Below are 14979 nucleotides of genomic sequence, written 5' to 3' on the forward strand. Positions count from 1 at the left end.
GACCACCATTTAAACTTGAACGCTCACGATTGGGAGCAATGGTACCAATCGTACTACGTTATGCCAGGGTGAGCAGGAAATTCAACCCACGGCTAATTAATGTGGTCGGTCGTGAGATACTGTGTGACACGCATGTACCGTACAGCCTAATAATAATGCTCCTGCGGAGTTAGAAACTGACATTTAGCACAGATATAGTTGAGTCTTTGCTACCGTATCCCGAATATTACGGAAAACTAACAGTTTTGGAGAGCACAATCTATACTTACTAATTAAACTGTAATCTAGGTTCGTATCGGGAGGTCTTTTACGCTGATGAATCAAAAAATGGCATTCGTGCTTTCTGTAACTTCATGGCAGGAGTGAGTGCATATGAATTAATGCAAAACCTGCTGCCCGTTACTATATTTATTATGTACGGACAGGCAATCGGGACTGCACTTTTTTTCAGAAGGGAAAGAGAGACGACAATTTGGTACGAATATAGTTGGGTCTCTATATGGTCATTACCGGACACTTTTTTAAAATCTACATTTGAATAATTGAACCATCAAAAAATATTGGCCTGGTAAGTTGATTGGTTTCACTCATTAGGTAAGCTCAGCCTACACTGTGCTAAATTGATGTAGCCCCCCGCTAAACATAAATAAAAAGTATGAATCGCATTATTTGTGGATCAAGTAAGTCACCTCATGTGAAGTTGCCCACTAAAGGCAATGCGAATGGGACAGAGGCTGCTACCAGTGGTCATTTGAATGTCCTTGAAGACGAAAAAAGATTCACTATACATTGACATTTTCATCATCATCATCAGCAGCAGGCATTATCCATCCACTGCTGGATGGATGCATTCCTTTCCACGCATTCACTGCTTCTACCATCCATTTATCACTGCGACGGTCAATTTTTTCTTAATTACCAATACTAAAACAATGCTTTTTAAATGATCAAATACGTTATGCTCGGGTGTCCGTTAACATTTTCACCCCCCTTCACCGCTCTACGGTACATGTACACACACACACACAGATGTAATGTAAACCTACACACAGACACACACGTATATTGTGAACCTACACACAAACACACGTGTAATGTAAACCTACACACACACACGTATATTGTGAACTTACACACACACACGTGTAATGTAAACCTACACACACACACACGTATATTGTGAACCTACACACACGTGTAATGTAAACCTACACACACACACGTGTAATGTGAACCTACACACACGTGTAATGTAAACCTACACACAGACACACACGTGCATTGTGACCCTACACACACACACGTGTAATGTGACCCTACACACACACACACGTGTAATGTGACCCTACACACACACACGTGTAATGTGACCCTACACACAGACACACACGTGTAATGTGACCCTACACACAGACACACACGTGTATTGTTAACCTACACACACACACGTGTAATGTAAACCTACACACACACAGACACACGTGTATTGTGAACCTACACACAGACACACACGTGTAATGTGAACCTACACACAGACACACACGTGCATTGTGAACCTACACACACACACGTGTAATGTGAACCTACACACACACACACGTGTATTGTGAACCTACACACACACACACGTGTAATGTGAACCTACACACACACACGTGTAATGTGAACCTACACACACACACACGTGTATTGTGAACCTACACACAGACACACACGTGTATTGTGAACTTACACACAGACACACACGTGCAATGTGAACCTACACAAACACACACACGTGTATTGTGAACCTACACACACACACGTGTAATGTGAACCTACACACACACACACGTGCAATGTGAACCTACACACACACGTGTATTGTGAACCTACACACACACACACGTGTATTGTGACCCTACACACAGATACACACGTGTAATGTGAACCTACACACACGTGTAATGTGAACCTACACACAGACACACACGTGTAATGTGAATCTACACACACACACACACACGTGTAATGTGAACCTACAAACAGACACACACGTGCATTGTGATCCTACACAGACACACACGTGCATTGTGATCCTACACACAGACACACACGTGTATTGTGAACCTACACACAAACACACACGTGTAATGTTAACCTACACACACACACACGTGTAATGTGAACCTACACACAGACACACACGTGTATTGTGAACCTACACACAAACACACACGTGTAATGTGAACCTACACACAGACACACGTGTATTGTGACCCTACACACACACACACGTGTAATGTGAACCTACACACAGCCACACGTGTAATGTGACCCTACACACAGACACACGTGTAATGTGACCCTACACACACACACGTGTAATGTGACCCTACACACAGACACACGTGTAATGTGACCCTACACACACACACGAGTAATGTGACCCTACACACAGACACACGTGTAATGTGACCCTACACACAGACACACACGTGTATTGTGAACCTACACACAGACACACGTGTAATGTGACCCTACACACACACACGAGTAATGTGACCCTACACACACACACACGTGTAATGTGACCCTACACACAGACACACGTGTAGTGTGAACCTACACACAGACACACACGTGCATTGTGAACCTACACACACACACACGTGTAATGTTAACCTACACAGACACACACGTGTATTGTTAACCTATAAACACGTACCTGCTATTTTTACCCGTAGTGACCGCTGTCACATGCACATACACTTACAAAGATGACTATACACAAACAGAAATCCCCCATATTGCCTTCAACAGACCGCTGGGACCAGTGCTGTTTGCGAGCAGCTATGAAGGCCCGCAGGGCAGATGAGGGGTGAGTGGCTAACACCACGCCCGGCCGCCTTTGTCTTCCCAGCGCCAGGTACTCGTTTAAGGATGAGTCGATTTAGGGGAGGCCCTGGACTGGATTAGATATTCATCACTGATGTCGGCCATAGGTGGGAATCGAACTTGTGCGAATGGGTTCATAGTTCACTGCGCGACCCACCACACGATCACTCCTCACAATACACGGATGCCTACACAAAGACAACAATCTCCTTCATAGCCGTAAGAGGCTTTAGGAGCAACTCCTGTTAGCGAGTTGCACCTATGAAGGCCGGCACGGCACACGCGGGGGTGAGTGGCCAGCAACCACGCCCGGCCGCCTTTGTCTCCCCAGTGGCGATGTTTACGACACACCGCACCAATTGCCCATTGGAGGCTGAGTCGATCTAGGGGAGGAGGCTCATGACCGGTCTAGATAATGCACAAATACACCTACATCGGGTGTGATGGCACATGCCTTGTGACTCGGATAAAGGGTTGGTGGATCATGCAGGGATTGAGCCTGTGTGAGACATACACCGTCCAGGCAAAACATGTATTTTTTTCTCTTCGTAGGAAGCAGTACAACAGGTCGCTGTGTAGGATGTCAGTGTGGCGTTGCTGGTATCCAGTGCATCCCTGTGTCCGTGCGTGTGGGTTTACTCACAGGCACCTGACTTGCTACTCACACACACACACGGGAACTCTTTTTCCTCAACAAGGACTCTCCAGACATCCCAACGCAGAGCTTTATACAAATTCAGTGGAGACTTGAGGCTGTCACGGGTAATCACTTGATTGTCCTCCACACGCCTATACACACACACACACGTCTATGCACACGAGTGTGTATACTCCATACACACATCTCTGCACACGAGTGTGTATACTTCATACACACACCACTATAGTATACATAGTCCACACACATACATACATCTCTGCACCAGAGTATGCATACTCCACACACACACAATCCACTGCACATTAGTATGCATACGACACGCACATACATACACAGCAATGGACGAGTATGTATCATGCAGGACCCAAACACAATCTCATGCGCTTGAGTATTTACACTCCACACACACCTATGCACACATTAGTATGTGTACATATTATTAGAATGAGTATCAGGATATTTATGCTTGAGGAATCCGATGAGCTATAAAGCTATTTTTTACAGATGTCCAGCAGTATGCATACGTATCCCACACACACACACTCCTATGCACATTAGTATACACGCTCCACACATCCCAATGCATTTGAGTATATATACTCTCCTGCACACACACACACCTAGACAATTGCGTACACTGCACACACGCAGGATATTACCGGATTGACAGAATTATATGACGAATCGGAAAGTAAGAAAACTTGTGCTCAGGGTCAATAAGATTACGAACATCTGGTCAAACAAAGATCCCCCGTGTAGCCTTTAACAGACTGATGGGGCAAGTGCTGTTAGCGAGCACCTATCAAGGCCGGCACGGCACACGAGGGGGTGGGTGGCCAACACCACGCCCGGACGCCTTTGTCTCCCCAGTGGCGATGTTTACACACCGTACCAGGTACTCATTTGAGGCTGAGTCGACCTAGGGGAGGCCCAGGACTGGTTCAGATAATCGTCACCGCTGTTGTTGTCCGCGAGCGGGAATCGAACTCGGGTCATCGCCTGGTGTCATAGCGCAGCGTAGCGCTAACCGCTGTACCACCGCTCCCCCCCACACAAACACACGCACGGCACGTGTCGAATTATAAGACCCGTGCGTCTTATAATCCGGTGACTCTGACCGATCGCGTGGGCCGCACAGACACGCGCCGTTGCGCCGTGCCGGGCAGCTCACTTCGTAACGCGGGCACGTCCTCCTCCTCCTGCACTGCGCTGCACCTAAACCCTCGCTCGCTCTCTCGCTCTCTCTCTCTACCAACCCCCGTGTGCGTCGTTCCAAAGGGCCCAGCCGAGCCACCCACGGTAGCATCGCGAGCGTGTGCGTAACGCAACAGCAGCAACAGAAAGCTTTGGGGTTAGCGGTCATCGTCGCGGACAGAATTATAAGGTCATACGATGCTTACGGACCATCTCCCAGATGAGCCCCGTGTGGCTTATGGGTATTGTGTAAATTAAAAACATCTCTAACTTGATGTGTTTTGTTGTTGTTTAAATGTGCAAGGGTGGTTGAGTTGGGGTTGGGAGGGTGGACGGGTCTGTGAAAGACTATTATGAATGTGTAGGCGAACTATCCCTTCCACCGTGGCTCGCACAGCTCAACATCATTGGCATTCAACTCCTGAACACACTGCCGCTGCTGCTGCTCGCTGCCGTTATCATACGATGTGCGTGGCGTTCGTCGCAGCGATATACAGCCACGGGGCATTCCTCAACCGGGACACGCGTCGAAATTGCGCTTGCGCACGTTTGTGCGAATAATTGTTGAATAGAATTAAAAAAAATGCAACACCGAAACCAGGAGGCACCGTGATGAGACGTCTGTGTGTGGGTGCGTGCGCGCGCGTGTGTTACGCATTGCTAACGATCACTGCAGCACGCCTCGTGGTGTAACAGATGGAACACAATCGGCGATTCAACGGCGAGCGGGGTTGACGACCGCCACATACACTTGGAGGAGTTTTGTTTGAAATTATAAATAATTAAATTACACCGCAACATTTGCGTCGTCCGTGGCCACAAGCGGCCACATGCTGCAATAGGACGTGTCTGTGTGTGTGTGATGCTATCTCGTGTGTCTGTGTGTGTGTGAGACCGTGTCCCTGTCTCTACGTGTAGGTGCGTGCGTGTGACTGGATGTATCATAGGTGCTCGCTAACAGCACTTGCCCTAAAAGTCTGTTGAGGCTATACGGGGGATCTTTGTCTTGTACGTGTCTCTGTGTCATTCCGAATGCCTCTGGACGTGTCTATGTGTCTCTGTGTCTCTGAATGTGTCTCTGTGTCTCTCTCTGGACGTGTCTGTGTGTCTCTCTTTGAATGTGTCTGTGTGTCTCTCTCTGACTGTGTCCATGTGTCACAATGTCTCTCTCTGAATGTGTCTCAATGTCTCTCTCTGAATTTGTCTGTGTGTGTCGCGGTCTGCGCGTGTCTCACTGTACGCCTCTTTGCCTGTCTCTGTGTCTGTGCGTGTGTCTCTGTGTCTGTGCGTGTGTCTCTGTGTCTGTGCGTGTGTCTCTGTGTCTGTGGTGTGTCTGTGTCTGTGCGTGTGTCTCTGTGCGTGTGTCTCTGTGCGTGTGTCTCTGTGTCTGTGTCTCTGTGTCTGCGTGCGTGTCTGTGTTTGTCCGAATGTCTTTGTGTGTCCGTCTCTGCATGTGTCTATTTGTGTCTGAATGATACTGTCTCTATATGGTATCCATGTCTGTATGTCTGAATATGTATCTGTCTCAGTCATGTGCCTGTCCGTGTCTAATTGACACCTCGTTTACGCGTTATCGTCCCCGCGTCTGTCTCAACGTGTCTGCGTGGCGCGTGTCTGTGTGCCTGTGTGGTGGTGTCTGTGTGTCTGTGTGTGTGTCTGTGTGGTGGTGTCTGTGTGTCTGTGTAGTAGTGTCTGTGTGTGTCTGTGTGTGTGTGGTGGTGGTGTCTCTGTGTGTGTCTATGTGGTGGTGTCTGTGTGTCTGTGTGGTGGTGTCTGTGTGTCTGTGTCTCTGTGTCTGTGTGGTGGTGTGTCTGTGTGTCTGTGTGAACGTGTCTGTGTGGTGGTGTGTCTGTGTGGTGGTGCCTGTGTGGTGGTGTCTGTGTGTGTCTGTGTGGTGGTATCTGTGTGTGTGTCTGTGTGTCTGTGTGGTGGTGTCTGTGTGTCTGTGTGTCTGTGTGGTGGTGTCTGTGTGTCTGTGTGTGTTTGTGTGGTGGTGTCTGTGTGCCTGTGTGGTGGTGTCTGTGTGTCCGTGTGTGTGTCTGTGTGGTGGTGTCTGTGTGTCTGTGTGGTGGTGTCTGTGTGTGTCTGTGTGAACGTGTCTGTCTGTGTCTGTGTGGTGGTGTCTGTGTGTCTGTGTGGTGGTGGTGTCTGTGTGCCTGTGTGTCTGTGTCTGTCTGAACGTGTCTGTGTGTCTGTGCGAACGTGTCTGTCTGAACGTGTCTGTGTGTCTGTGTGGTGGTATCTGTGTGTCTGTGTGTTTGTCTGTGTGGTGGTGTCTGTGTGTCTGTGTGGTGGTGTCTGTGTGAACGTGTCTGTGTGTGTGTGTGTCTGTGTGTGTGTGGTGGTGTGTGTGTGTGTCTGTGTGTGTGTGTCTGTGGTGTGTGTGTGCGTGCGAGCCACAGCACCGCACCGCCCGTGTTGCTCCTCTTGGTGCTGCCCGCCTCGGTGGGCGTCTCCAGGGGCCGCTTGCGGGAGTCTGGAGGGTCGAGCTCCAGGGCCAGTTCGAGCTGCTGCTGCTGCTGGGATGATGCGGGGCTGGCCATTGTGATCATTGCCGCTCGCTCCCTCCCTCCCTGTCTCTGCCGCTCGAGCCGAGAGCCGAGCCACTAGCGGCGATGCTCGGGCCACGCTGTCCCCTCCTCTACCCCCCCTCCCTCCCTCGGCTCTCCTCCTTGGACTCACGTCCCCAGCAGCCCGTGGACGTGACGAGGAACCGCGGCTCTGCGTGGCCCCTAGCAGGCAAGGGGACACGGGGGGGGGGGGGGGGGCTTGAGTTGAGTTATGACGCCCAGCGATGAAGACGCAATCCTCGCCGAGCCAAGAGAGAGAGAGCGGTGGTACAGGAGGAGGAGAGACGGAGCCGTTACCGCATGCACAGTGCGGGCACGTGCTAACATTTACCCTTCTTACCGCGGTCGGGGGGGGGGTACACGAGCAGAATTCACAATTCACTCTGACCGTACCATTGCGCCTCGCGCACCCGGGTATCTGAGATTATCACACGCGGCGCAAATGAAACCTCGTGGATGTGCGTGTCGCTACGCGCGGCAACGGACGACACGGCCGCGCGCGCGTTCACGTCGGCGACAAACATCGACGCGAGTTTCACTTTGACGCGAGTTACAAAAAAAAATGTTTAGCTTCTGTTTTATTTGTTTTGTCGCCGTGGCATCCGCCGCATCGCAACGCGAACCCCTCGGCGGTGGCGGTGGCAGTGGCTCTGCCGCCTCCTACCGCATCGCAGAACGCGGCCTCCGGCAGACGGATCACGCGGAATCCATCAACCTTCGCGAATGGCATTGACACGCGCGGAGTTCATCTCGTGCGTCCGGTGACTCTTGTCGGGGTGGTGGGTGGGGGATCAGCGATGGTGTCGGTGCGGCGCTGCTTGAATCCGCCGAATCAGCTGAGACGCTCGATTCGAATTCCGATTCGCAGTCACGGACCGCCGGTGATTGAACCGGCGGGCCGAGCCGATGATCTGAACGGGGTCGCCGGATGGACTGCACAATGATATGTGGATACGTGTATCGCGATTTAAAACAACAACAATGGTCTTATCGCATTTTTCCGATTGCGATGAGATCACAACAAAGGTCGCTGTCATTGCGACGGACGTCTGTGCAGCAGGGCGTGTGGGGGGGGGGACATGCAGGGCCCCCTGGTCTGGATAGGAGGCACTCGAAGAGAGCCCTCGCAATGAAGATTCACGATATTCTTGGCTCTTTCGGTAAAGTCACGTAGAAGGGAAATCATTAAATAATATTTTTTTTACAAAATAAGAATTCTCACGACGTTTCGGCCACAACGCAAGCAGCCGTCCTCTGGTGAAGTCCTAATGGCGCTGTCCTTCCCGACAGCTCTCCATTAGGACGCTGTCTTTCCGACAGCTGCTCTGTTCTTCACCTGAGGACGGCTGCTTGCGTTGTGGCCGAAACGTCGTGAGAATTGTATTTTATTATGTTTTATTTTTATTATTTTATTACTTCCCTTCTACGTGACTTTACCGAAAGAACCAAGAAGAATTTGTATAAAGTTTTATTTTTATTATTTAATTATTTCCCTTTTACGTGACTTTACCGAAAGAACCAAGAATATGAATCCCTGCAGTCACGAAAGCTTTAAATGGAAGAAGAGTAACGATGTCACCTTCCACTCTCAGGCCCGGCGATGATGGGCTGCACGCACTGCGAGTTCGAAATTCCAATCTGGCTCCTGCCGCCAATGAGCACGACGGAGATTAGTGGGGGGAGATCTAAAAAGGCTACACAAAATAGAGGATTATATCTATTGCTGGCTTTACAATTCGTTGTAATTGCATCAATAAGGGTTGCATATTGATGTTTTAATAGTCAGGACAGACCATGAAACAAATACACAGAGTACGTACGTCTCTGAAAACGCATCCTGCCATTCCGGAGAGGAAGCCCACGCAAAGACAGCCCCCAAGTCAGCATCCACCCCGTGGTGCCCACCACCCACGTCCCGACAGAGGCCCGCGGCCGGACAGTCTCGGCCTCCTCTTGTATGTTTGGTGAACCTCTTTCGCGTCGTGACGTAGCCAACCGCGCTAACCGGAGGTGCGGGGGAAGGACAGCCAACGAACAGACGCAAGAGGCAACTGTTCTAAAGAAATGAGTGTTCAATCTCGAGGACTTGGAAGTGCACAGCCTCCTCATGCACCCACCAGGTTCTCGAGCACAGAGAAGCCAGCTTTTGATTCAATTCACTGATTTAGTTTTTGTATCCGCGAGGAAGGCCCCACTCGAGTTACGAGGACCTCTCAGGAGCGACCTGCATTGGGCTGACTAATTGAGTGAGTGACCTCGACTCATTGTAACTTATTTAAAATTTTATAGTTTATTTATTTTTTATTAAAAAAAAATTACAAACGGTCAAGGACGTAAGACAAAACTAAACTAAACGTTTTTATTTTACCACGTAAGGCCCACTGAGCTGGTTATATAGTTCTTTTGCAGAATCGACCTGGCAAACACAAATGATGACTTATCGCATGGACATTTACAAGAGCCCAATACTCTAAACTCGCTGTTTTCGAAAAAAAAAACCCCGGAGGACCCGGAGAAAAATCCACGGGACCACGGGGGAGAACTCGAAATAATCAGCGAGGCGTCGTCAGGGTCGGGATCGAACGCGCGACCTCCTGCATACCAGGCGAGGGAGTTAACATCTCCTTTGTTGCGTTGCTGTCCGAATTTTTTGAACGGAGAATCTCGGCGATTGCAGCTCACCAAGAGCCCTCAAGGAAGCCCGGAAACTTTGAGCAGTGGCGCAACAATGGCATCATAACGACGGCACATCCTGGCGTTAAAGTGTCGGGATCAAACCCACGTCCTCCTGCGTACCAGGCGAGGCAATCAACATCTCGCCATAGGGGCAGAGTGCAGGGGACGTGTGTGTTGGCTGCAGTTCACGAAGGCAGTGGACTGACTACAATACTACACCTTGGCTTTTGAAAATGTACATGGTGATATCTGCAGCGTCTTGTTTCGAGAGTAACAGGAAGGTGGAGACGATGTTCAATGCACCCGTGGGCTCCTGGGTTACTCACTCGGCCCATTTCCTCAGGAGGCTGCAGAGATTCGTTTTGGGGAGATTTACCTGAGGCCAAGGTAATTGCTCACCTGAACTGGAGTTTCTGGCAGAGCTGACCTGGTGGATAAAGTACCTCGTCAACAACTGCTGCACAGGCTTTCAGAGACTGTGCCGTATGTGGTTCCACCAATGTCTTAGGTTTTTTCGGTAAAGTCACGTAGGTAAAAAATAAAAAATAAATAATATCAATAAAATAATAAATCACGACGTTTCGGAGGCAACACAAGTCTCCGTCATCAGGTGGGACCGTCACATCTGAATTTACTGCATTACTTAATACATAATAATAATTTACATAATAATAATTTACTGTATTACTTTTTTTTACCTACGTGACTTTATCGAAAAAACCTAAGAGTATGAATCCTTGCAGTCACGAAAGCTTCAAATCTAGAATTAATACAGTAATCACATCTTTTACAGACGGAACCAGATCACGGATTTTATGTAATGTGTTGAATCGGACCTGGATCTTGTGGTTATTCAAGATTTTGGAGATATATTTTGTGATCCCCGCAATGTAGGGTAAGGTGATAGTTTTGAATGGCTCCTCAAGAGGGTCCTTTTTCATGGTTGGAGTGATGGCTTTGCGGATTGTGTAGTCGGAATAACCATTAGCCTTATTGTTTTATATTTATATTATTATTTTATTTCCCTTTTACGTGACTTTACCGAAAGAACCAAGAATATGAATCCCTGCAGTCACGAAAGCTTTAAATCTGTTATTGATGTTACAGACACGAACAGTTGTGCTTTGTCTTGTAATAATGGTGGGCACTTACGTGATCCCTATTAGTTTCAAAAACTTAAATAGTTGTTTGAACGTGACACACACCCCTGGACCTTTCCACTGGATTATTTAGTCGATATTCGTCAATTAAATATTTTGTTACCGTACGCTTGCTATTCGAGCAACTCGTATGGCGCACAGCTATCACGACGGCGCTGTGTATAGAAACGTGCGTTTAGATTATTTCGATTATTTGGCTGCTAAAAATGTCCACGTGATGAAAAGCCACTTCGCTGAGCTGTCATTTGTGGCCACGTCGCGTCTGAAAAAAAAGTTACATAGCTCAGTGGGCTTTTATCTAGCAAAATAAAGTAGTTGAGTTGTATTTGTATATTTCTGTCGTGATTAGCTTACCTTTCCTATATTTTGCACTCCCATCGTGTTTTTGTATTGTTTGTTGTTGTAACGTTCTGACCCCGTGCCCCTATTGGACATGTGAAGAAGAGCTTTATAGCTCATCGGATTCCACCTGTAAGTATACATACTGATTCTGTTTCACGCAGTGGGGATATAGTCTGGCAGTAAGGGGACGGGTCTTCGCAGTGTTTTACCAAATTAAGTGATGTGCGGGTTTTTGCTTACCATTTGGAAAATGTGGACCCGTGGCACTCGCACAACAAGACAAACATCCCCCGTATAGCCTAAACAGGCTGTTGGGGCAAGTGCTGTTAGCGAGCACCTATATACGAGGGGGTGGGTGGCCAGCACCACACCCGGCCCCCTTCGTCTCCCTAGTGGCGATGTTTACACACCGTACAAGGTACTCATTTGAGGCTGAGTCGACCTAGGCGCGGCTCAGGACCGGTTCAGATAATGATCTCTAGTGTTGATGGCCGAAATCGAACTCGGGTGTTCGGGTTCGTAGCGCCGTGGGTTCATATAACCGCAGCATTAACCAGGGCGGGTTTGCCGGGGTTTGAACCGCCGAAACTATTACAATAAAGCGAACGCACATTACAAGGTGTTTAAACGAACTTTACACCAACTCCTTAACTAGACTTTAGGGAGGGTCGCGTGTGAATGTGTATCTCCCGGCGCAGAGCAGGTCTTAGCCGCGGTAATGAGTGGAGGTGCGAATGAATGCGCTACTTACAGCGAAAGCTGTTAACATCGGGGCCGTGATTAACTCGGCGTGCGTGAAGCAGCCCCCCCATCGCAATAGCGATGCCAATACCTCATGGGGCAGGGAGGTGGGAATCACTCTGGCACAGCAAATTCACCAAACTGATGAATACCCGTGCGTTTAACGCGTAGGAGGATTTCGCGACCAATATCATTCACAATCTTTGGTTCTTTCGGTAAAGTCACGTAGGTAGAAAAATAAAATTAAACACAAAATTATCTGATAATTGGTTTTTTACCCTTCTATCTGGCAACAAAACTGACACCTTTTTTTTTACAAGGAGTCATGTTTGCATAGACCACAATACCTGCAGTCATAATGCAAACAAAAAACATGGTGTCAAGGTGTCAGTTTTGTTGCCAGATAGAAGGGTAAAAAAACTATTATATTTTTTACTGGCAAATGAGGTTCCAATGGTGGAAAAAATTATCCATCACGACGTTTCGATCGCAACACAAGCGGTTGTAACAGCTGTAGCAGCTCTCGCTGGTTCAGCAGCTCCACTGCTGGATGATTATTTTTGCCGCCTGAGGACGACCGCTTGTGTTGCGATCGAAACGTCGTGATCTATTATTTTTTGTTTTATTTTATTTTTCTACCCACGTGACTTTACCGAAAGAACCAAAGAGTATGGATTCCTACAGTCACCAAAGCTTCAAATCATCATTCATAATATAGTTTTTTTGGGTTAGATCGCGTGAATATAAATGCGTCGTTAAACCCTCCACCACCCGACACAGCCAATTAGTAAGGTTTGTCACGTAAACACAACGTGCCAATTCGTTACTAGTACAGCACGCCGGTTGTGTATTGGAGAGCAAATCCACAAGATTTTTGAAATTACTGGTGAAACGTCATACTGGGATTGTAAATATCGTGGGTTTACTCTCCACACCGGTGTGCTGTACCCGTGTAGTGACTTGTAGCGTCACTACCGTGTGGACACACACAAACACGCGTGACGTCACTTCGCGGGAGAGCGTCACTACCACGCGGGTCCACACACAACACACACATGACGTCATCACGTCTGGATGCGGGAATGACGTCACGGCCGGTTTGGGGGATCTGGAGACCGTGCGTCAGGGCCATAGGGGTTGTGTGAGGCCGTGGCACTTTGAGTGAACTCGGCTGGACACGTGACCGGATCAAGGTGGGGGCCGGGAGCCCCGGGGCACCTTGGGGGCCACGTGGACAGGAGAGGAGCCTTCTCGAGAGTTCTGGAAGGTGGGCGTGGCCAGGGAGTGGCCCGGACACTCCGAGGTGCATATAAGTGGCCTCCGCACCGGGTTCGAGGCTGCTCGTGTCCGCGATGAAGATGCCTCATGAAGACGCCTCGTGAAGGAGAGTCAAGCCTCAAGTCAGTGTGGCCATCGAGTCGTCCTCCTGGCTTGGCCACGCTAGTCGTATCAGAGATTCAGTGTTAACGACGATAGGTCGGTGGTCACCACCCTGTGTTAAGTGTTGCCGTTGCGTTAAATAAATAGTGTTGACTCCCAAGAAGTTGTCTGTGCGCCTAAATCGAGCCCACTACACTAGTAACGAATTGGCACGTTTCGTTTACATGACAAGCCTTTACAATCTGAGTATGACGTTTCGACAGTAAATACAACAAGCATCATCCACATTCCTAAGCTGGAGGATGTGGAATTTCTATCGCTCATCGTCGCGATCTTCCGCTTTGGCATTCCCTACCAACGTCGCTTCCTTTTCCCAAGCACGCAATATAACCGTGATCGATGCAAGACACGTGTTAATGTTTGTCCATGACAACATTAATGGTCAATTTAACACGTAGGCTTCCGCGACACATTATGTTGGGTTAGAGCGCTTAAATATTGGCTGTGTCGGGTTGTGGCAGGTTTAACGACACATTTATATTTACGTGATCCTACCCAAGAATAGAACCCCCATTCTGGATAACTCTAATATAGTGCCGTTTGTTGCTGACTGCTGGATGCTTTGGACCCTGTGCTCGGCAATAGTGTAGAAAAAACAACAACCCACAGAGGCCGGCAGTGTATTCATCCGACCACCGCTCATTTTATTGCCCGCCGAGAGACGAGCCGAGCCGACTGACCGTCGCCTGGTACTCGAACCCACGGCCTGCGACCGACTCGACAAGGATTTGTGCACACAGCGCTGAAATGCGGTGATTTTTCTGGAAGACTTTGCTGTTTTTTCCTGGATTTTTCTGTTGCGTGTAGTCACTTTAAGATGTTTCTTGTTAGATTTTAAGCTTTCGTGACTGCAGGGATCCATACTTTTTGGTTCTTTCGGTAAAGCCACGTAGGTATAAAATAAAATAAATGTATGTATGTTTCTTGTTCATGTTTTTGTTTTGTTGCGGTTGCACCCGAGTCAAGAGCCGCATGGCTCACAGGGTTATACCTAATAAATGAAAAGTTAAATGAACATGCGATTAGGTACCAAGCAACGTCTCAATTCAGCAGCACTCCCCACACACATACACATCTTCGGTATACCGACCACTTCAGCTACCGACCACTTCAGCTACCTCGGTGTCATCCTAGATTCAACTTTATCCTTCGACCGTCAAACCAACCATATCAGCTCATGTAACTTTCACCTGAAGGCTCTTAGACACATACGTCCTCTCATCTCTACTGAAATTGCCAACACATTGGCATGTTGCATAGTTGGGTCTCGCCTTGACTATTGCAACTCCGTCCTAGTCCGGACCTCCGCTGGCAACCT

General features: G+C 48.5%; 1 protein-coding gene across 1 annotated transcript in view; it reads right to left on the bottom strand.

Annotated features, from left to right (window-relative positions):
• NOVA1 (NOVA alternative splicing regulator 1) overlaps positions 1-7284 on the bottom strand; it is a 38321-nt gene extending 31037 nt beyond the window's left edge. The window contains exon 1 of the mRNA XM_078606396.1: positions 7143-7284. Coding sequence (XP_078462522.1) covers positions 7143-7284 — 142 coding nt within the window. The remainder of the gene's footprint in view (positions 1-7142) is intronic.
• Between the last annotated feature and the right edge of the window lie 7695 nt (positions 7285-14979).

Source organism: Lampetra planeri, chromosome 25 (assembly GCF_965212315.1).
Source record: "Lampetra planeri chromosome 25, kcLamPlan1.2.h2, whole genome shotgun sequence".
Taxonomy (NCBI): Eukaryota; Metazoa; Chordata; class Hyperoartia; order Petromyzontiformes; family Petromyzontidae; genus Lampetra; species Lampetra planeri.